At 43.9% G+C, this 22,938-nt stretch overlaps 1 protein-coding gene across 3 annotated transcripts in view; it reads left to right on the top strand.

Annotated features, from left to right (window-relative positions):
* Nucleotides 1–22,938, top strand: part of CAMKK1 (calcium/calmodulin dependent protein kinase kinase 1) — a 229,187-nt gene that overhangs the window by 117,212 nt on the left and 89,037 nt on the right. For all 3 annotated transcript variants that reach the window (XM_075013387.1, XM_075013386.1, XM_075013388.1), the window contains 3 exons: nucleotides 4,861–4,914; nucleotides 19,914–19,965; nucleotides 21,073–21,206. In XM_075013387.1, coding sequence (XP_074869488.1) covers nucleotides 4,861–4,914; nucleotides 19,914–19,965; nucleotides 21,073–21,206 — 240 coding nt within the window. The remainder of the gene's footprint in view (nucleotides 1–4,860; nucleotides 4,915–19,913; nucleotides 19,966–21,072; nucleotides 21,207–22,938) is intronic.

The raw sequence follows: 22,938 nt of genomic DNA, 5'->3' as shown, positions 1-22,938 counted from the left end.
TAAGGCTAACAGAGCGATGTCTTCTTACTTACAAACTGACTGTGAGGATCAGTTAAAGTATCCAGATTAGCACCAGGTTGTAGGTGTTTAAGCAGTGTGCAGTAGTAATTGCTGTGTATATCAAAACGTGTGTGGCTGATTTCCAAGTTTGAGCATGTGTTTTCTGTGACAAAAAGCCACAGTCCTTCAAGGGTCCCTGTGGGTGCTCTACCTTCACATCCCTAAGTGCCAGGGTGCCCACATGCCAAAAATTTGTGTGTAGCCGTGTCTTCCCCACCCAGCTGCTTGTGTGTGCAGGGCACAAGCACGAGACACCTGTAGCACTGACTGTGCATTCATGGGCAGCTGGTCCCTTAGTTCTTCTCCGATTGCCACTGGCTCCAGTCACAAAGCAGTCCTTCCTCTAGTCACCTGAAAAAAAAATCAATATCAGAACAACTTAAATAACAACCAAATGCAACAAGAACACGAAGACAATGAGGGAAAGCTGTGGACGCAGCTTCTCCCAAGCAGCTCCAGCTGCTTTCAGCGGCTCCGCTCCATAGCACAGCCAGTCTCATCAGTTTCACTCATGCCCAGCTCGTTGGATTTTAAAAAGTGCTCCTCTTGTGGCCTTGGCTCAAGTACATCAACCGCCAAGAACTGAGAGCAGTTCAGTATGCCTGCATGTACTTCTCCATGTCGATCTCCAACAGCGCAGTCTGCATAATGACAGACAATACAGCAACAATGCAGTACAGCAACAAACAGGGCGGGGTAGGTTCGAGACAACTCTGCTGAGAAGTGCCACTGTGGGAGTGGTGTGTCCCTTGACAAATCCATCTGGTGGTGGCCTACACACCAGGCAGGAACAATATACTGACGGATGACCTCAGTTGCAACTTCCCTCTCAAGCAAGAGTGGGAAATCAATAGACCCACCATCTGCCACATCTTCCGCTAATGAGGGTCCCCAACCGTGGATTTGTTTGCTGCAGCTGCCAACTCACAATGCCCCCATTATTGCTCCAGATATGGATTAGGCCGCAGCTCATTGGGGATGCATTCAACATCACATGGAATGCACCTTTAGCGTATGCATTCCCACCAATCTCTCTCATTCAGAGGACTGTGGTCAAGATAAAGTAGGACCAGGCTCAAGTCATGTTATTAGCACCCAGATGGCCCAAACAGTTTCTCTGAGCTTCTACAGCTGTCCAGGTGTCCCCTGTGGTGTCTTCCTCCCATCTCCTTGCTCCTAGCCTAGCAGAATGGGTCCATTCATCACCCAGTCATCAATCACCTTCACCACCACACATGATTCCTGGTTGGTTGACAGAGGTAGAGCTGTATTGTCCACCTCAGGTCCGAACAATCCTCGAGAACAGCAGGCGACCTGCAATGAGAAAGACCTACCTACAAAAATAGCAATGTTTTAGACCCTGGTGCCTCTTCCAACCGTGCAATCCCATGCACGCAGGGACCCCACATATACTCACCGACCTACTTCACCTCCAGCAAACAAATCTGTTCACCAGCACAGTTAGGGTCCACCTGGCAGCCAGATCAACTTTCAACCTGCCTATCTAAGACCACTCAGTCTTCACCCACCAATCGGTCAAGTGGTTCCTTAGGGCCTCCACAACACCTTCCTGCCAACCAAGGAGCCGATGCCTGCCTGGGACCTCAATTTGGTCCTCAGGCAAACCATTTGCACCGATAGCCGTGTGCTCGTTGCTGCACTTTTCCATGAAAGTAGCTTTCCTCATGGCAGTCACTTTGGCACAAAGGGTTGGGGAGATCAGTGCACTGATGTCAGAACCACCATATACAACCTTTCACAAGGACAAAGTAGTCCTCCACACCCACTCTAAATTCGTCCCTGAAGTACTTACCTCTCTTCATTGCAATGAGCCAGTGTACTTACCTGTCTTCTTCCCTGAACCATATACTGATGATAGGGACAGAGCAATGCATACCCTCAACGTCCACCGGGCCTTGGCCTCCTACCTGCAGAGAACGTAGCCATTCTGGAAGACAGATGTAGAGTTCTTCATCTCCTCGGCTGAAATGTCCCATGGCATGCCTATCTCAAAGCAGAAGCTGTCCAAATCGATCTTGGGCTGTATAAGGCTTGCCTACAATAAGTTTAACAAAGAACCTCTGGCAGGCATTTGTGTTCGTTCCACATGTGCAATGTCCGCCTCTACAGCCTTCCCCCGAGGCATGTCTGCCGATGATATTTGCAGAGCAGTGACCTGGGCATCTGCTCACACTTTCACTCAGCGCTATGACATACAAAGCTTTGCAGACTCACAGGCTGCATTAGGCTGATCTGTATTGCTATCAGCCGATGTACATCACCCAAAGAACTCACCTCCAAGCAATGACACTGCTTTGTAGTCACCTAAAGGGGGAGCACCTACAGGGACCCTTGAAGAAGGAGGAGAGGTTACTCACCCTGTTCACTAACTGGAGTTCTTTGAGGTGATGTCCTGTGGGTTCTCCACCACCCACCTCCCTTCCCTCTGCTTTGCATTCCTGCTTTGGCTTCCGGATCAGAGAAGAAGACCTGAGGAACCGTCTGCCTGTGCATGCGCAGTGAGTGTCACAAGCACAGGCAGTCGGGGGGGGGGGGGAGGTGGAGGCGGGGGGAAGGGAGGGAGGGAGGGAGGACGCTGCTACACACAAATCTTCAGCCGCACTGACACACCTAAAGGTGGAGCATCCACATGGACGACATCTTGAAGTAGTCCAGTTACTGCACAGGGTGAGTAACCTTTCCTTGCTATCATCTTTTTGGCCGTCATATGAATTCAGGAGTGGGGGAAAGGCAGTGGCTGGTTTCTGTTGTGAGATTTCAGATGTGCCTGTCTATGTTAATTGTGTAAGGCTACAGTGCACGGAGAAATCAGAATCTGCGAGAGCATCTTGTTAATTCTCAATTATGCTTATCTCCAGATTAGACAATTCTCTTTCACAAATATTCTCTAAGTGGTCTCCTGTTTTCTTATCAGATAGTGCATTCTAGGCAGTTCTCATTTCCCCTGGACTTCATAACACACATGCAGTGGTAAACTGCATGTTCATTAGTGGAAGTTTATCTTAAAAAATTAAAATAGAAATTGGTCCTGGCCCTGAAGTTGAGAGAGATACAATTGTGCAGGTGTTTGGACCTGAATTTTTGGCTTTGCCCGTGATAGAGGTAGGAACCAGCTGCAAACTCCTATCTGGCTCCAGACTTTTCCATGGTTCCGGGGTATTTGGACCTCAGAATTCTGTTTGAGCCTCCCCTCAATTTAAAGCTAAACTACATTTGTCAGAATGAATTTGCAAAGCCCTGAGCTTGACTTTTTAAAAAATTGTATTTCTGTAATTTGGTCGTATTTCTATACCCTTATTCCATTTGTAAACTACCTTACTCTTCTATTAAGTGCATGCAAGAATCTGTTACTCTTCAAGGTGACCTGTAGCTCCTGAAAGACTAACAGTTTTGTTTATTAGGTAATGAACTTTCATGGGTCAGACTCACTTCATCAGATTCTTATCCTTGAAAGCTCATTATCTAATAAATAAAATTATTAGTCTTTAATATGCTACAGGACTGCTTGTTTTTTACGATGCTACAGGCTAACATGGCTACTCCTCTGAGACTCTTCAAGGTAAGTAAATGCACACTATTGTGCCCTTCAAGTGAAACTCACTGTTGGGCAGAAAACACACCAAGCACTGTGCCCTACTTAAGACCCTCTTAAACTTTATTTTAGTGGCTTTAGTGGGACTTAAGTAGTAGACAGGAGTTGGGCAGGCCTTCTGCACAGGAGTGAATTTCACCATTACTATCTAATCTGCCACATTAAAGAATTCACCCTGGGCCTGATCCATAGCCCGCTGTAGTCGATGGAAAGACCTCCATTAACTCCAGTGGGCTTCAGGTCACATCCAGAGCTTTACTTACCAGTTCTTCATGGGATTTAGGGTCTTTTTCCAACTCTGACATAAATGGAAATGCTCATACTGATTTCAGTGGAAGTTGATGAAACTCTTAATGTACTTGTTATGCTTTTATTCAAGCAGAAACTGTCGGAGGAGTCGTCTAGTTATGATTACTATCTTGGCCATGTCAAGTGTATGATGGTGACTGAGAACTAGATGAAATTTCAGTGGTTTAACTTTGAGTTCCTATTGGATCTGGCATGTTCCATGCACTCTAGTGCTGACCTTCCTAGGAACTGCACCTGAGCAGGCAACACACATACAATAGAAATGTACCAATTAACATCAAGATATGAAGATATGACCTGCAAAGTGTTAATTTCCTGGGAAGTTGCATGGAAAGGCCTCCATGAAAATGGCTGGGGCTTCCAGTTGTGAATGGGTACATGAAGGGAATTTAAAAACTAGCCAAAACAAAAAGAATTTAAAAAGTAAATTTTCCACAATATACAACTTACAGTAAAAATATAACCTTGGCTCAAGGCATTTGCTGAGGATTCATAACTGCTTGGAGTTAATGGCCTGAGGCACAGTTCCTTCTAGACAGTCATTAATCCTCAGGAAGTGCTCAGTGCTTCCATCGTTATTGCCCAAATGTAATAGCTACCAGGGGAAGAAGGATGCTGTCCCTGGCTTTGGACATAGTAATGAAAAGGAGAGAAACTCCCTTCGTTCCTATGTGTGTCCTGGTTAATCTGAGTTGCATTTTGTTGGGGGAAGAGAGCTGTGCTGCATAACACAATCTGACATAACTTGGAGTTTTAGCTTGAGGCTGTTGAGGATACTTCTTATTTTTCATTGCAAGGCCAGACATGATAAGCCTTGAGCAGCAGACAAACAAAGCAAGGCAGCCAAACTGACTGTGCAATTTGTGTTTTATTTATAGGGCTCCTATGGTGTTGTGAAACTGGCCTACAATGAGAGTGACGACAAGTATTACGTAAGTGCCTCTCTCCCAATACGTTTTTTTTTCAATCCTTGAGATCCAGGTGTCCTGGGAGTAGAAAACCAAGCTGATGAGGAACGAGGCTGCACTTTTTCAGTGTGTGTGATGCAGAACAGTGTGATGTGAGGAAGACCTAGTGTGAAATGTTGTGTAAGGAGTGAAGATGTTGGACACCTGTTTCAGAAACAGGCGGGCAAGCTTATTGCTGAGCTGCTTCGACACTTTCTGGATATGAAAGAGATCGCCTGAAATTAGAGATCTACTGTGCTTCTCAAATATCTGTCTGAAAAGACCAGGCACATTTTGTAGCTGAATGTTGGGCACTGTATATGACACCCCTAGCAGTACAACTCCAGAGAGCACTTCTCCGCACCAGCCCTGCATGTTATACTGCTCAGTTAGCAAGCGAATGCTTAACTGTAGGGATTATTGCCTAAGGGGGTAGAGCACTGGGCTGGAACTCAAGAGGCCTGGATTCTATTCCCCGCACTGCTACTGGATTCCTGGGTGAGCAATTCACTTTCCCGTGTCAAGTCTCAGTTTCCCAGCTGGTAAATTGGGGGGTAATGATGGTCACGTCTTTGTAAAGTGCTTTGAGATCTATGGATAAAAATTGCCATGTACCTGATAGGTATTATTTTAATGATGACTCTGGAAAAAATCAAGACGCTATGAGGATCGGTTCTGTAGCAAGGCTTGCAAATAAGTAAAAATCTATCAGTCCGTTGTGTAGCTAGTTGAACAGTTTGGGCCCATAGGTTCAAAGGCACCTCCTTAGTTTGGAATACACATAAGCACTGATTTAAGTGCTTAATTCAGTTGAGGCCACAGATTTGATTTCTACATCTAATTGGCTGTTAAACTGAAAAAGCCAAATACCTGTCACTTCAAACCCACAGATGGGGTAAACCTGGAATTTCTAATCTGAACCCCTTCAGAATTTCTAGTGTGTGTGTGGATGGATGTAATTCCATTGTCCTGTAGCTAAGCTTGTGGGGTTTGACCTGGTTTAGATCAAAACACACAAAGCTGTTTTTTTTGGGTTTTTTTTTGTATTTAGGTGTATCTGAAATCTCAGGAGAGCAGTGGATCTTGAGTGATTTTCACTGTTTTTTCCAGCTATGAAATCTGATAAGAAGCCCAGAACTAAACATAAGCCCTCTTTGGATCCACACCTTTGACAGGATAACTGATTTGGTGGGTAGGGAGAATGTTTTTGATATAACATACCTGGTCTTCAGCATATGACATTCTGAGAAGTAAACTAGAGAGATGCAGGCTTGACAGAACTACCATGATAATTGGTTAAAGAACCACAAACGAAGAGTAAGAATAGGGTTACTGAATGATGTCAGAATGGATGAAGGTCTCAGATGGGGTTCCACATGGATTTGTTCTGGCTCCATTTTTACTGAACATCTTTACCAGTTACCTAGATTTGGGACTAGACACCATACTGATGATGTTTGCAGATGACACGAAGCTGAGGGCATTGTTTGCCAGTACTATCAAGGATAGAGCTAAAATTCAGAGGAATCTTGATAAATTGAAGAATGGCTCTCCAGACAATAAAATGAAATTCTACAAAGACAAATGCAAGGTGCTACATTTGGGAAGAAAAATCAAATGTATAAAAACGGAATGGGGGGAATTGATTTGGCAAAGGCACCACTGAGAATGATCTGGGAGTTTAGGTGTATTACAACCTCAATGTGCGTCAGTCATGTGATGACGTTACATAAAAAGTGAATGCAATTTTAGGTTTGCCTTAACAGAGACATCACATAAAAGTCACAGGAAGTGATAGCTCTGCTGTGTTCAGTGCTCATTAGGCCTCAGCTGGAGACATTACTGTATCCAGTTTTGATCACCAATGTATAGAAAGTATGTAGAGAAACTCAAATGGATCATGAGGCAAGTGACAAAGATGATCGAAGGGATGAAATGCGAACTATACAAGCAAAGACTGAAGGACCGGGTAGGTTTGGTTTGGAAAAGAAGAGACTAAGGGAAATATAATAATGGTGTTCAGATACTTGAAAGGCTGCCACAAAAAAGATGGAGAAGAGGTATTCCCTTTTGCCACATTGGGCAGGACAAGAGGCTGTGATTCAAAGATAGCATAACAGATTCAAATTAAATCTGAAGAATAGCTTTCTACCTCTATGAACAGCAAGACAATGGAACAGACTGTCTTGGGAGGCCGTGGAAGTCTCTTTACTAGAGGTTCTCAAAAGGGCTTTGGATAATCCTCTGTCTTGGATGGTGGTATGAGTGAATGCCTGTAAAGAGTTAAGCCCAGACATAGTGGGTTCTCCGTTGGCAAGCAGCCAGGTGAACCAATGGAAAGAGTGACATTGACGTTTTAATGGAAGCAGTTACCTGCTGAAGGGGAATTTCTTTTGTGTGCCCAGAGGAGAGAGAGAGATATTATTTAAATTTGAATTGGTCAGGCTTGGGGGATTCAGTAATCCAGGCCTCAGAGAAATCTGGGCATACAGATATGTAAGTAGAAATGAAATGTTTAGTCAGATGCAATCAGGTTTTCTTATTTTGGGTCTGGGTGGGAGACTTCTCAGGCTGGTTGAGGTACTGGGTCCCAGGGAAGTAATTCTCTGAGCTTTAATCTACCCATTTTTAGTTGCGCTTTAACACCTGGCAACCAAGTTTGCTTTATCAGGTATATCTTTTGTTTTGTTAATTAATCACATTTATTAAGAAGGTGGTTTGAGTCCTGTGTTCTAGAGAAGGGTCTGTGTGTATGTATGCCTAAGACTGAAAGGTCAGTTACTAGAGAGTGCAGTTTAATTTCTTCCTCTTTGTTTTCAAGCTCTCTGCTAAGCGTGGATTAAGAGCTTGGGACTGCCACACAGAGAGACATCCCAAGTGTTTCTCCCTGAGTTCTAAAGAGGGTTTTCTCACTTGGGTAGTGGCAGCTACCTCCCAGGGTCAGGAAACCTGTGACCTTCGGAAGCTTTTAACCAAAAGCTTATAGAAGCAAGGTATTTTTAAGGTCTCTCGCAGGCTCCCACTTGCTGCACTCAGAGTGTCAGAGTGGGGAACAGCCTTGACAAATAGTTTAAAGATGACAAATCCTTCACCCTGGCACGGGGTTAGACTAGCTGACCTTTTCAGTCCCTTCTAACCTTATGGTTCTAATGCCAGTCTAATTTTAGTGAGGGTTGGGATCCAACCACTTCCCTGTCTTTGAAATCCAGAGTCCACACTCAGCTTCTTGGCCTCCACTCTGCAGCACCAGACTAAAGAACAATCCCAGATAAGTCTGGTCTGCTAGTCTGAGGTATCTTCCTCTGAAAACTGTGTGGCAATGCTCCTATGGAATCAGTGGAAGCTTCATGTATAGAGTAGCATCCACAGAGCAGCTCTGCTGCTCATCATCTGGGAAGAAGGGGTTCTTCCCCACAGGCTGGCCAACAAGCGGGGGCAAAGAGGGCAGTTGCCCCCAGGGCCTGGTGTTTCAAAGGGACACAAAGCTCCTGCCACCACTGTTTCTACTTCGGCAGCAGTGGCAGCCAGAGTTTCAGGCCCCTTTGAAACCTCATGGCAGAACTGCTCCATGCAGCTGGAGCCAGGTCATCACCATGGTCTGAGCAGCGCTAAGGGCTGACTGCCTTAGGTTCCATCCCTTCTGCCCTTGGCCACGACCATTCCAGGGCCGCAGAAGCGGGCCCCCTCCTCCTTGCCCAAGGCCCTTGGTGGCTGTTGGCCCTGCAAATTCCTCACCACTTACTCTCTGTGGAGGGCCAAAAGTATTTTGACTGTGCAGACCACTCAAGTCCTACTTAAGTCCCATTTTGACAACTTGTGTAGTACTTCAGTGGTGCATAGGCCTCTTACAGCCTTCTGTACAAGAGTGAATTTTACCCTGTAATGAGAATTTGCCCATTAAGGGTGAAATTGGAGAGTTCATAAATACAGTAAACCCTCGATTTTATGGACCCCAAATTAGTGGGCTTCAGGAACAATGGGCATCTAGCAGCTCCTCCCCCTTCATTGTTCCTGAAGTCTGCTTAACAAGGCCCATAAAATCCTAAATCCTCCTCCCCACCAAAAAAAAGTATGTTAGGGAACTTAGGCTGTGTCTACGCTTGCATTCCTCTTTTGAAAGAGATACGCAAATGAGAGAAATTGAAAATGCAAATGAGGTGCAGATTTGCATATCTGGTGCCTCATTTGCGTATTCTTATTATACTATTGCTATTGGAAATAGCTTCTTCCAAAAGAAGGAAACCAGTGTAGACACGGCTCTTTCAAAAGTAAACCCCATCTTCGAAAGATTCCTTCTTCCCTTTTTTTATGGGAAGAAGGATTCTTTCGAAGATGGGGCTTACTTCCGAAAGAGCCGTGTCTGCACTGGTTTCCTTCTTTCCAAAGGAGCTATTTTGAAAGAAGAATATACAAATGAGGTGCCAGATATGCAAATCTGCATCTCATTTGCATTTTCAATTTCCCTCGTTTGCATACCTCTTTTGAAAGAGGAGTACAAGTGTAGACACAGCCTTACTGCCACAGCCTGGAAGAGCAGCTATCATCACACACTCCTCCCCCCAGCGGTGGGCATGGACATGGGCGGACAGCATGCACGTACGCACCTCACTGTGGTTGGAGGAGCGTATGGCGGCTCTGGCAGCAGCTCCTCCAGGCCATGGCAGGGCCCATGCTGCCACGCACAGCGGGGCCCCAGAGCCATGGCGAAGCTTTTGCTGGCACACAGTGGGGCCCCCAGATGCAGCGGCGGGCTCTGGTGGCTCCTCCACTGGCAGCCGTTCCATTGGCGGTGAGTAGCGAGCATTTTTTTGGCGGGGGGGAGAAACTGGGGCTGGGGGAGCCTGGCAGGGTGGGTGGGCAGTAAACCCTCCGATATAATGGACATTTGGATTTAATGGACACCCTGCCCCCCATGAGTCTGTTAAATCGAGGGTTTACTGCACCAGACAGCAACTGAAATTAGTCCCATTGCTTACTGCACTACTGGCAGGTGTTTAGATATCGTGGTGATGAATATAAGAATCCGTATAAAACAGAATAGGTGGTGCCAGAGCCAGGAGATGCCTGGAGGTCCGACTGTCCCTATGACTGTAGTGATCTGCATTGTGCGTGTGAAACTTGCCACAGTTCAGGGAGGCAAGCTCAAGGCCTACAGACTAGTCAGGCCTTCAGCACAATGGGATACAGCTCGGTGTGGGGTTCAGAGACCAGAAATAAGCTCTCCAAAATACAGATCTGGCAGTTCCTCATTCCCATGGTAATAAGGAGAAACTTTCGCAAATAGCCATCCTGTTGCTCAGCTGTTTTTCTTCCTATCTTGCTACTGGTCAAAGAGCTTTTTTAGCATAATGGTTAACGTTGTTATCCAGGATTATCCTAGCCCAGTCATATTTCCAGCTTATGTGAAACTGCATGGAAAATATATTGGAACAATAGAAGGAAGAAATGGTACAAAATCTGGAAAAGCCATGATGAATCTATCCAACTGGGTGGAATTGCAATTGTTTCCATGCCTTTTGCTTTCCAGCTGACTCAACCCATTAATTGAAATGCTTGCTGTTCCCATTAGTTCCTCTTTCTGCTCTGGCCTCCGAATAAACCCTGCCCTATCATGCTGATTTGGGTGGAAATTACAGATTGCAAAAGACATAGTTCTGAATGCAGAAGCTAGTGACGTATTAATACAAGCATTTCTATTAATCCTCTCCTCCCACTTCTACCTGAGGATGCCTCTGTAACATGGAGGGATACAAAACACTGAATATTTCAGATTTATCAAATCCAGAATTTTAATTTTATTTTCTGGGCATGACTTTATTTTCTGAGCATGCTCAGTGCTGCACAGAGGGCTGGTCTAGTGAACAGGGGCGTTGTGTAGATTAGGAAAAGAGGTCAAACGTAAGATTAGGTGGTTCTTTGATCATTGCACATATGTTAGGTGCAGGTTAACACCTTTTATCTTGTAGCACCTTAATTATGAAGCTCATTACCTAATAAATAAAAGTGTTAATGTTTTCGGTGCTACAGGACTGCTTTTTTTTGTTTGTTTTTGGTTTTTTGTGGTGATACATACTAATCCAGCTAGTCCTCTGAGACTTTTTACCTTTTATCTTGGCATAGCTGGTGAACAGCTAATTTAGGATAAAACAAATTAGTCTCAATTTCTTTTTCTAATCTAGACAAACCTTCAAAGACTACTGCAGCCAGAATGTACCACCTGTTGCACAGAAGATTCCATTTCACCCCCTTCTGCCTCAGCAGAGACCCTCATACACAAAACCACTTACTCAGACTTTGTATAAGGAAGGAGCAGTTGTTTCACAGTGATCCACTTTTTATTGACTTTATAGCCAGAAGGGACCATCATGATCATCTTGTTTGACCTCCTGCACGCTGCAGGTCATCGAATGTCTCCTACTCACTCCTGTAATAGAATCATAATGTCTTGCTAAATTACTGAAGTCCTCAGATCGTGACTTCAAGACTTCAAGTTACAGAGAATCCATCATTCATACTCTATTAAACCTACAAATATCCCAGGACTCATACTGCAGAGGAGGGCCAATAAATAAATAAATAACCTCATAAACCCAGGGTCTCTGCCAGTCTGACCTGGGGGAAATTTCCTTCCTGATGCCAAATATGGAGATTAGTTAGACCCTGACTATTTTGGCAAGACTAAACATGTAGACACCAGGAAAGAATTCTCTGTAGTAATTCAGAGCCCATCATCTAGTTTCCCATCACTGGCTGTTGGGGATATTTGGTACTAGCAGTCTCTGACTGGCTCTCTACCATTGTAGGCTGTTTCATCATAATCTGCTGCAAAGATTTATCTCTGTCAGACCTGAAGCCAGTTAGGTTTTTTTGTCCCCCCACTGCTTCCCCTGAAAGGCTGTTCCAGAACTTCACTTCTCTGATAGTGAAAAACCTTCATCTGATTTCAAGACTACGCTTGTTGATGGCCAGTTATTGTCCATTTGTTCTTCTGTCACCATTGGCACTTTTTAAATAACTCCTCTTTTTTCCTGGTATTCATCCCTCTGTTGTGTTTACAGAACATAGTCTTTCCCTCAGCCTTTTGTTTTGTTGAGCTAAACAAGCCAAGCTCTTTGAGCCAAGCTCTTCTCCTGAGACAGGTTTTCCGTTTCTCTGATCATCCTAATTGCTTGTCTCTGCACCTGTTCCAAGCTGAGCTCTTCTTTCTTAAACATGTGACACCAGAATTGCACGGTGTTCCCAATGAAGTCTTCCCAGTGCCTTGCATAATGGTAATAATAGTAATTTCCCTAGCTCTGCTGGAAATACCTCACCTGCTGCATACTAGGATTGCCTTAGCCTTTTTCACAGCTGCATCACATTGGCGGCTCATAGTCATCCCATGATCCAACAGTACACTCGGGTCTATCTCCTCCTCTGTTGCTTCCAACTGATAAGTGCCCAGCTTAGAGCAAAAATACTTGTTGGTCCCTAACTAGCGGCAGCTAGTGTGTGGATTCCAGGGGGGCACCAGCTGCGTGTCCTGCCCTGCTCCCTCTTGCACATGCTCCGGCCTCTCCACACAAGCTCCGACTCTTCCCCCTGCTCCGTCCCCACCTGCCCCTTCCTGCAGAAGTACCATACCACTTCCGATGAGTCAGGGGCAGTCCCCCTCCCTTCCCTGGGCAGTATGGTCTGAGAGTAGGATGAGCTAGGACGCTTGCCATGCTCTAGGGCCACTCTGCTCTGGGAGAGGCGTGCGACAGCCCCCACACTTACTGGAAGCAGTGTGGTGCCAGTGGTGAGTGCAATGGGGAGGACCACGAGGAAGGATGATTGTGTCCCCCGTGCACCCCCATGCATTGCCTCTGTCCCTGACCTTGCACTTTGCATTATTAAATTTCATCCACATGACAAAGGCTCAAAACAAAGGATGCACAAAAACAACAGCAGGAAGGAGGCATAAGTATTTCAAGGCCTCCGCCAATAGCAAAAACAAAATAAAAACATCTGGCTGCAATGAATATCAGCCATTCTACAACTCACGAGAGAGGGGCCCAGGCCTGCTACACATTTAACTGAACATTTTCCTATCACAAGGGCAGGTTGCTGCAGCGGAAGCTACACTTTTATTCCATTGCTTTTGTTGTCTTGACACACTCTCTTCTTTCTTCTGGTGTAGCCATAGCCGGGGCATTCTCCTCCCGCTCTCTATTGTCTAAAACTCTGGAATTTTGTTGTCTTCTCTTCCTGTGGCTATCAGTGCCAGTATTTTTGGAGCATGACAAATTGTGACGGTGAGGCTTCCAGTTTCCAGAGGTGTTGACGTATCCTGGAATTGGACAGATTTTTAAAAGCTTAAGGGAAATGGTAGAGAATTGTGTAATTAGCTAATGGTTGCATTCCCATTTCTTTGTATGTTTGAGCAATATGCAGCTTTTAATACCAAGATAAATTGCATGTTGTTCTGCTTATTGCTGCTCTCTGAAGCCATGTTGCAACAATACACTTTGACAAGAGTTGTCAAGCAGCCCAAAGGGAGCTCTAATGAAAATGTATAGCACCAGCAATTGTGATCCTGGCAACTGGGAGAGGGGGCCTTATTATTCTTACTTTTTGTCAAAACCAGCATCACCAATTTCTTTTTGTTTTCATGTTAAAAGGTGCCAACCAATGATTGGAGAAAATTAGCCTGTGAACGGCTTGGAATTCTATATGGCATGTAGCCCTTCCCCACGCATTCTTTTGCAGCACAAGGAGGTGGTGCCATCTAGCTTAGAGGCGATAGAGGACTTTTTTAAGATGAAGTATTTTATTCACGTTACAAAATCCTATGCAGTGCAAAATCTCAGTGTATAATGTGATTGTTGCTGTATGACAGCAATGTGACAAGGGCAACGTGCGTTCTGTGTTGACTAGTGCTGTTCGGCACCAACAGCTTGACTCAATTCTTGTGAAAGTCTGCAAAAGAGTCGTTCTTTGAATGGGTTTTAGATCAGGCCTCAAATTAGGCATTTTCCTCTTACTAAGAAATCAGTGCAAGCAGGACTTACTACTTTTCTGACTTTTGATATTCTGTTAAAGGAAAAATGGGAAGAATCCCATTGGTTTTGTTTGGCTGAGACTGCTGAAGCACAGATCTCTATTGTTTGTGATCAGTCCCAGCCAATAACTTCTGGCAGGTACCATCACACCAGCCTTGCGAAACTCTGCCTAGGTGCCTTTACAGTTGTGAATATTTTGGTGGTGTAGTTTCCAGTAAATGCGTCGATAGTGATTAGAAAAAAAAAGTACACACTGTAAAAGGCGAATATAAATAACAGAAATGACATATGCCCATAGACATGTTAAGTAGGATTGCCGGGCATGCTGCAGCACCCAGATTTTGTGTCCCACTCTGGGATCCCAACTACCAGCCTACTTCTGGGGGCCCTGCTGCTGTCTGGGGTCTAAGCAACTAGCTCCAGGGTGTTCTGGTCACTGGCCTCCTGCCTGTGGGAGTTCAGGCTGCTTACGCTTCTGTCTCTGGGGCTCCCGGCTGCTGGTCCCACAAGCTCCATTGTTGACTCCAGTGTTCTGGCTGCCAGGGTATTTGCTGCTGCCTGGGATCCTAGTGGGTCTGCTGCAGGCCCAGGGGCCCAACCATCAGCTCTGCATCCAGTGCTTCACAGTCTCCCCCAGCCTGGGGCAACGAGAGGCACAGACGGAAAGAGGTCGGGGGGAGGGTTTGAGCACAGCTCTGCACCCCGACCTTAAAAATGTTCCAGCACTACTGGATATGTCTGTGCGGAGGACTAGTTCAGAGTAATTTTGCTGATGAAACTTGAGTCTGAGAGATCTTGGGCCATGTCTTTTCCTGTTCTGTCTCTAAAAGAGCTCGTAGTGAAAAGTGGTTGAGGACAATGGCATTGAATTTTTTTTTCCTGCAGCTTCTTGATGGAGGTTATAACAACTGAATTTCTTCATGAGAGCTCTCCTCCATTAAAAACCAACTAAACAAATAGGGAGGATGGGTAGCAGTCCAAGTTCCTGAGATGTTGAAACCATTACTCAGTCACACATGTGTGCAACTTGTTCAATGGGCAGGGTGGATGGAATGATCAAATGTAAACATCTTAGACGATGTTGTGATAAACAGTGCTTGGGATTAGTGATGACAAATGTATGGTCAGACCCTGAATATCATAATCTGCAGGCACGAGTGGCTTTCCCTTACTCAGCAAAAGAGGATCTGTAGTCCATTTTCATTGGGATGGCACATACAGTTTAAAAACCAAACGTTGGTCTTACTGGAAATAGTGATACTTTTTCTGCATTTCCAATGGGGCACTTAATCCAACAGCGGTACAGGATTATGGACAATAATAATGCTTTGTATATGTATCATTTTCCAAAGTGCTGGATAAACATCAATCTCATGTTGTTTCTGTAACCTCAGCCTGCACAGAGTGATTTAGGTATATATAGTAGTTGAAGTCCTCAGCTGTCTCAATGCATCGCAATGTGCAGAGGGCGCAGTCACTTATGAGGCCAAACAATGTTTGTCGCCCCCATCTGAAATCAAGGAACTTTTGTTACTGACTTAACTGAAAGCAGGATCTGAGAACTGCTGCATTACAAAACTCCTCCTGATCTTCAACCCGTCCTCTCAAACATATGAACCAGTTTAGCTCTTTGGATTATGCTCCTCTATATGCTTGAACTACAGTAATGCTCTAAGTAGCGGTCTTAGATACTAAGTGGTTTCCATTAATCATAGAAATTGTAATGTCATCCCCAGGCTGCCTTCCAAGAACACGGGTTATGCACCATGTTTTCATGAAATCAGAAAGAAGGGCAGGATCTGGTTGCAAGGGTATAGGTAGAAAAATTATTGGCACCATTTGTTTCTGCAGAAACTATTGAGGCACTTGTAAGTACTAAGGGGAAAGCCACCAATAAGGCTCTGAGATAATTTTGTGTCAAAAGGCACTGTATGGATAATTAGCTTTTCTTGACAATAGAAATGGCTTGGTTCTGTCATGAATGCATTGGCTTGGTGACAGCTCTGCTTGAGCATGGAAGGAGGAGAGGTTTGCTAATTCACCACTGTGTCTCTGCTGTTATGGGCGGCTGCTACAATGCACTGTGGTGATTTGCCTCTCCAACTTTCACTGTAGTGAAAACTTGACTTTGATGCTGTTTATTCTTGCCTCTCTTCTTTTGGTCATTAAATGACTCCTGCTTGTTCCTCAAGAAACTTTGCTGTTCATCCCACATGTGGCATGGATTATGAGCAAACCTGTAATGGCCCAAAGGGCCTAAAAAACTGCCAGATTTCTGCAAATGGGAGTTCTCTAGGGTTTGGGAGTCACCTCTAGACAAAAGAACTGGTGTAGCCGCAGCTGCAATTTAGGAAGCATTTCAGAATGCCATTGCCAGCATCACACAACCATAACTACGAGCATTATATAGTAGCAGTTGCAGTTTCTTTCAGGTGTCTTGTGAGTAGTTGAGATGACTGGGTTACTGCTACTCTCATCCTTCAAGGAACTGGAGAGCACTGCTTTACTAGTGTCTAAAAGTAGTTGTAGTCTTATGAGAGAAAGGAAGGAGGATACAATGCTTAAGATGCTACCCTAGGACTTGACAGACCCAAGTTTGGTTCCTCGCTCTGGAACAGACTTTGTGTGATCATGTGCAAGTCACTTAGGGCTGGATTTTTCAAGATATTTAAAATACCCAGTGGGATCTTCAAAAGCATTTAGGCACCTAAAACACACTGATTTCAAATAGATGCTTTTGAGAATCCCAGTAGGCACCTAAACAGATTTAAAAACGTGTCCCTTAGTCTTTCTGTACCTTAGACCCCCATTTGTAAAATACAGATAATAGCACTTCTCTGCCTCCTAGGGATGGTGTGAGGGCTGAGAGGTGCTCAAATACTGTATTGCTGGGGACCATCTAAACACCTACACTAGATCGATCACTGGGATTTCCTGTGTCATTTCACTCCCTGCAAATTCTAGACGCAATACATTAAGTATCATGATTTTCATACATTACTTGTATCGTGGGAGTGCCTAGTAGCATCAACTGAGAGCAGTGTCCTGTTAGTTTAGTACTGTTGATACTTACTGTTTTTTGCCCATAAACTAGTAAAACCTGATGAATTTTTTGTTTAAAGTTCATTTCCACTCACCAAATAGAAAAAAAGAATCCAGTTTTAGGGATGGGAGAAGAAAAATGGAATATTCTCTTTACTAATTGAATCTGAGTGAAGGAGGAACCCCGTATTTGATTTTCTTTATTGGGTAGAAATTCATATTTTTCTGAAGTTTGCTTGCTATGGTAATTTGGATGCAGGGTGAGAAATGAAAGTGGAGTTTTTATAGTACACTGAAAACCCTCCTGCATGGGGCCTTCTTTCAAGGTGCCAGTTGTGGAGGGAGATTTTGAGTTTTAGGCAGTACAAACTCATCTTACACAGACCACAGAATATTTCATCCAACTAGTTGGAACCAGTGTGGAGACAAAGAACTCAGACTGTCCAGTCTACATCTCCTGATGCTCCTATTTGCTGTGTGTACATCTACGCTTATTTATTTTTATTTATTTTTAAGGAACCTGTTCAGGAACAGCCTAACCATATACGTGAACTAGGCAGTTGCCTGGGGCGCAAGGCTTGACTGGGTGTCAAATTAGATAGAAAGGAGTTGTATTTCTGTATTTAAAAACATATATTCATATGTTACCTGTTACAAATAGAACTATCAAACAGTGCATCATTCCCACCTCAGAAGTTGATTTATATGATTTATTTCTCATTGTGGAACAGGGATGGGCAAAATACAGCCTGCCCCATCCCCGCATACCACTCAGAGAAGCCAACGATGGGGTCATGTGCTTCTCTGAAGGGCGTGAGCCTGGGAGGAGGAGCGGAGTGGCTACACATGCCACCCCTGCCCCCAGCACAAGTGTGCAGCTCCCATTGGCCTGTTTCTGGTCTGCAGTTTAAGATAATGCTGAAGTGATCATAAAGCAACATTTTGGGAGGTTTGTAGCATTAAAGGAGGTGACTGATGTTTTATGGCGGACTGTATTGAAGGAAGGTCATTACCTATTGAGAACTTACACAGCCAAGGCTTTGACAGTGGGAGTAATATGAAGGGTATTGGTGTACAAAAGAGAATTATAGAAATGGATCCTTGGGCATGTTTTCTTGAAGTACATATTCCCTGAATTTGGAACTTGTCATTGAAGCTGCCATATGTTGTTTGGAACCAAATAGGTTGTTTGACCTGATGCAATGCATGTATGTGGGGGTTTTTTCCAAGTTCAATATGCCTTTGTATAATTCTTCATGTCCCTGTGCATTCTTCAACTCTAAAACTATTGAGTCAAACAAGGTGGGAGAGTTGAACCGATTCCTTGAAGCCTCCTTGGTATGAGCTGGGAAATATCTAAGATGCTCTAATTGAAATTTCTAATGATATCACCCTAACAGCATCATCTGGCAATGTGCATGCACCTGCAGAAGCTCTTATAAATGTGCTTTGAAAGCTCATATTTGTAGTTTCACTCATTTTGTGATATAAATTCTTGTTTGAGAATAACATTGCCACTTAGAAACTGCAGGAAACGGACTTCGACATACATTCTCTGTACAACAGCTATAAGTAACAGATCAAGAAGTCTCTGGAGGAATGCAGGAGTAATGAAACATTTAGAAAGACAATAGCAGATGCTCAGGAGCTTGCTGAGGAATTTGAATTACCAACAGACTTCGAACCAGAACCAGCATGTATTCGGAGAAAGAAGTAACAATTCGCTTCTGAGGCAAAAGACAAATTGGTTCAGGGATGCAAAACAAAAATTCAGAGTAAACTTCTACTTAGGTATTGCAGTCCAGTCAGTCAAAGAGCGATTTGAGCAGATATACCACACTGAGTCAATATTTGGTTTCTTCAATGACATGCACGGTTTGCAAAATAAGACTTCAAAACAGGTATTAGAACACTGTTTGAAGCTAGACTTGGCATTACAACATGGAAATTCAAAAGCCATTGCTGTAATAGATGTGTGCAGTGAAGTGAAGGCTATTTCATGACTACTTCCAAGATGTCCTACACTTCAAGGAAAACTGAAGTTAATTTCTGAATACAGACTCTCAGACAGCTTTCCCAATATCTTCATAGTTCTTTGAATTCTCTTGACTCTTCCAGTTTTTCTTGCTGGTGGAGACCGTAGCTTGTCAAAGTTAAAATGAATAAAGACACACCTTGGTTCTTCCATGCTGAAAGAGAGACTTGTTGGACTTGGCACTGTCTCAAGAGAATATGAAATAGCTTCAACACTTTGTCTCAAACAACATAGTTCCCAGTTTGTGAAAGCAAAAGCATGAAAAGCAAAGTCCTAAATGTTTATATAAATTAATGCTTCAGTTCAAAAGAATCACAACTAAAACCAAACTTCGTTCAGTATCAAGGAATAAAGATTTTCATAGCTTCCCAAAAATTAGTTCCTTTGGAAAGAAGACAGTGGCAAATTGAAATGCAATTGTTCATAGTGCTAACCAGAAACATTGGTCCAGCTCAAAATGGTTGAAACCTTGAAGTGTCAGCTACCGAGTGGTTTACGCTGTACAATATGTAATTGTGTTGGGATTAATGAAAAATAGAAAAGAAAATCGACAAAATATTTATTTTGATTTTTACTTTGCTCGTTAAGAATGCCAGATGACTAAATGTAACATTTCATTCTAGACTTCTAATTTTTCTCCATATTGAGTAGGTTGGGGGGAGCACCAAAGTCACAGTTCCCCTAGGGCACAAAACCCCTTGGAATGGCCCTGAGTCTGTCACAAAGTTCTCTCGCCCATATGTAAACATCTGAAAACCGCAGACCCCAAACAATCACTGAACTGAGTTGCAAAGATACAGCCAACGCTGCAAGGACAGAGTAGTGAGTGTAGCTCCCACTGGCATAACTTAGCTCTGTTTTAACACTTTTTTTTCCTCCCTCAGGCTATGAAAGTCCTCTCCAAAAAGAAGCTATTGAAGCAGTATGGCTTTCCACGTAGGTATCAGGCTTTTAAAGGTTACAGATGGCCCTGCAGGCCCTAACTCTTTTTCTGTCTAAGGCAAAATTTCCAGTGACTTCTCTGGAAATTTTGCCTGAGTAAGGCATAGAGGACCTGGTCTCCTTTCAAAGCTGCATGGGTTGTATGAGAGGATAGGGGTATAGGGTCATCTGTGATAGAGACAGACAGACAGACAATCATCCAAAACACAGTTCCCCACCTTGCTGCTCCTGTACACACTATCCACAGACTTGTTTCGCCCCTGGGCCAGGCAGTGGTGGGGGGCCGGCTCCATACTCGTGGAAGGGGTGTAGTCTCTGGCAGAGGGGGCAGGGTTGAAGCAGGTGGCTCTCAATGCTGCCAGGAACACACTATGTTGAATTAAAGGGCCCAGGCCTCAAGCCACTCCTGCTCCCATGGTGGCTTCTGGGAGCCACGGGCACTCAGCTTCTTCAAGGGTTAGGCTTTTTGTGTGACTATGGCTAATGCAGAGCACCACATACAAATTATGAAATTTTGCCATCAAGAACAAAATTTTCCTTTTAAGAAATTTGGCAGTAACTCAGGGAATAATTCATTCAGGCTAGCAGGAGGCCTCATGATTGGGTCTTCAAGCTGTTTATTGGTGGATGACTTCACTTGCTGGGTCTTTGTAATTGTTTTGGAACCAGAATAGGACAAGGGAATCAGAGTTTTCTGTAACAATAGAAAAACCAGCTCAGCATGTGAATTGCCTTCTCTGGGATGTTCTTCTAGAGCAGAATGGAGGAATGTTTATGGGACAGTGCCGATGCCGGTTTTATTTGTCTAATTAATTTCCAGTCCTCAGAGCAGTTGATCTGACTCTTTTCACTGGCGTTAAATTACAAGTTGACTTTGTAAGAGAAAATAAAAGTCAAGTACTGAATCACATGGAGAACATTCACTAGGTCAGTGTGTCATCTTTCTGAGGTCATTCAACCCCCTGTCTCTTACATCTGTGTCAGACTAGTTGTATATTTTTAGGTCCTTCACTTATTCAAAGTCCCATGTTCTACAGCCATTCTTTGTGTTGTGTTCTGCCAAGCAGCGTAAAGCACAACTTTTTGTTGTTACTGTTGTAGGTCGACCTCCCCCTAGAGGATCCAAAGCAACTTCTGGTGGGCAGCCAAAAACAATGGCACCTCTGGATAGAGTTTATCAAGAAATAGCAATCTTAAAGAAACTGGACCATGTCAACATTGTCAAGCTGATTGAGGTGTGTATGTGAAAGTGGGTTGGTGGAGAAGGGAAGTTGTTATCTAGGTCAGACTTTGCAGATGGATTACATTCAAGTTAGGGTTTTTTAAGTTAGTGGGAATCAGGAGGTAAAATCCCCTAGGTGATTTTGAAAATCACAGCCTCACTTTATGAATTAAGGAGCCAGTTCTGCCCACACTCTACATAGTTGTGCTGTGTATATGGAGGGCTTGCTTGATCAAGGTGGAGTGGATCAATAGCAGATTCTTAAGCAGCTGTGTGTTTGAGAGAGAGAGAGAGAGAGAGAGAGAGAGAGAGAGGTTAAGCCTTACCGACACACAAAGTTTCGTTGATTTAACTAAACTAGTGCAGACTCCTGTGCAGATCTTCTTTTATTCAGTCTAAGACCACCTAACTTTGCTTTAGTTTAAATCTGTGCCTAGTCAACATAAACTATCTAAAATAAGCCCAGTTGAAACGTATCCCAGCCTGTTGCTACAGTGTAACAAAATCAGTTTATGATCATACTTTCATAATGTTGTATGTAAATAAGCCATAAGTGTCTCTGTGACCAAGGAAGCGTATGGGGGTGGAGAGAGAGATTTGCATGGTGATGCATCTTAGTGCCCTGTGAACATTTATCTGACCTGGGCAAAGAGCATCTTCATTTTATGCACCGTCTCTAGTAGGCGGAGGACTGCATGGAATTTTTCTTCAAGTCCCCAAATATTGGTAGGAGCCCAGATTTTCCCAGTGTAAACTAAAGAAAAATTCTCTCTGTCCATCAAAAACCCTTCAGTGCAAGTGGAAATGCATTTCCACATACTAGCAGTTGCTCTGTAGCATAGGAGGCCTTGAATAGGATCTCCAGGCTGTACAACTGCTGTGCACCTATTCTGATCCTGGCAATGAGATAAAAAGGGAATATAACCAGTGAATAACAGTGCTGACTCAGTGTAAATGACAGACATCCACAGTGAGATTTGGCTTCCGTTCAAACTGAGGGTTAGCTGCAAAGTTTGGTGAGTTGTGAATCCATTGTGATGACACTTATGCAAGGCCACTGCTTAGCTCTGTTCGTGTCATGGCTTCGCAACTTGTGCACAGTGAGACCACAGCATGCCCTGCATTGGCCCCACACTGCTAGTAAACAATGTAAGATGCACGGAAGAGACTGTAGCAGAGGGGTGTTCCCAGCTGCTGATGGAGCTGGAGTTTAGGATCCAAACTGAGAAATTTCTTAGTGCACTGGTGTTATCTTTTCTTTTCCTTAGATTATAAGGCCAGCCTGATTTTTGCATATAGGTCACATGAAGATAGGTGCAATGCAGTTTTTCTTGCATACACGTCTGAAAATCAGGCTTATGTGACTGTTTGATATGCATATGTAGGGCCCTTGGTGTGTACGGTGGTTGTGCTTAGGTGGGTCAAGGGTGCAAGTCTTGTTTTAAGTCTAGTCTTGAGAGCATCAGAGAGAGGTCGGATTGCAATGTACACATCCATAGCTAAATTTCACATGTTTGGGGATGCTTGAGTCTATCCCTACTAAAATCTGGTAAGAAGTGTATGTGTATATGCATGCATGCACAAATGCACATGTGAAATAAAGCCAGAAGAGATAGATGTATATTTAAGTCATGTATCACACATTACTCTATTAAGTTTCTGTGAGTTTAACAGCCTGCAACACAACATGAAATATGGATAACTATTGAGTATCATTGGATTAAGTATGTCTTCCTCTTTCTCTG

The sequence above is a fragment of the Carettochelys insculpta genome, chromosome 19 (genome assembly GCF_033958435.1).
Source record: "Carettochelys insculpta isolate YL-2023 chromosome 19, ASM3395843v1, whole genome shotgun sequence".
NCBI classification, from domain to species: Eukaryota; Metazoa; Chordata; order Testudines; family Carettochelyidae; genus Carettochelys; species Carettochelys insculpta.
The sequence above is the reverse complement of the archived record's forward strand: the minus strand, read 5'-3'. Positions and strand labels throughout refer to the sequence as shown.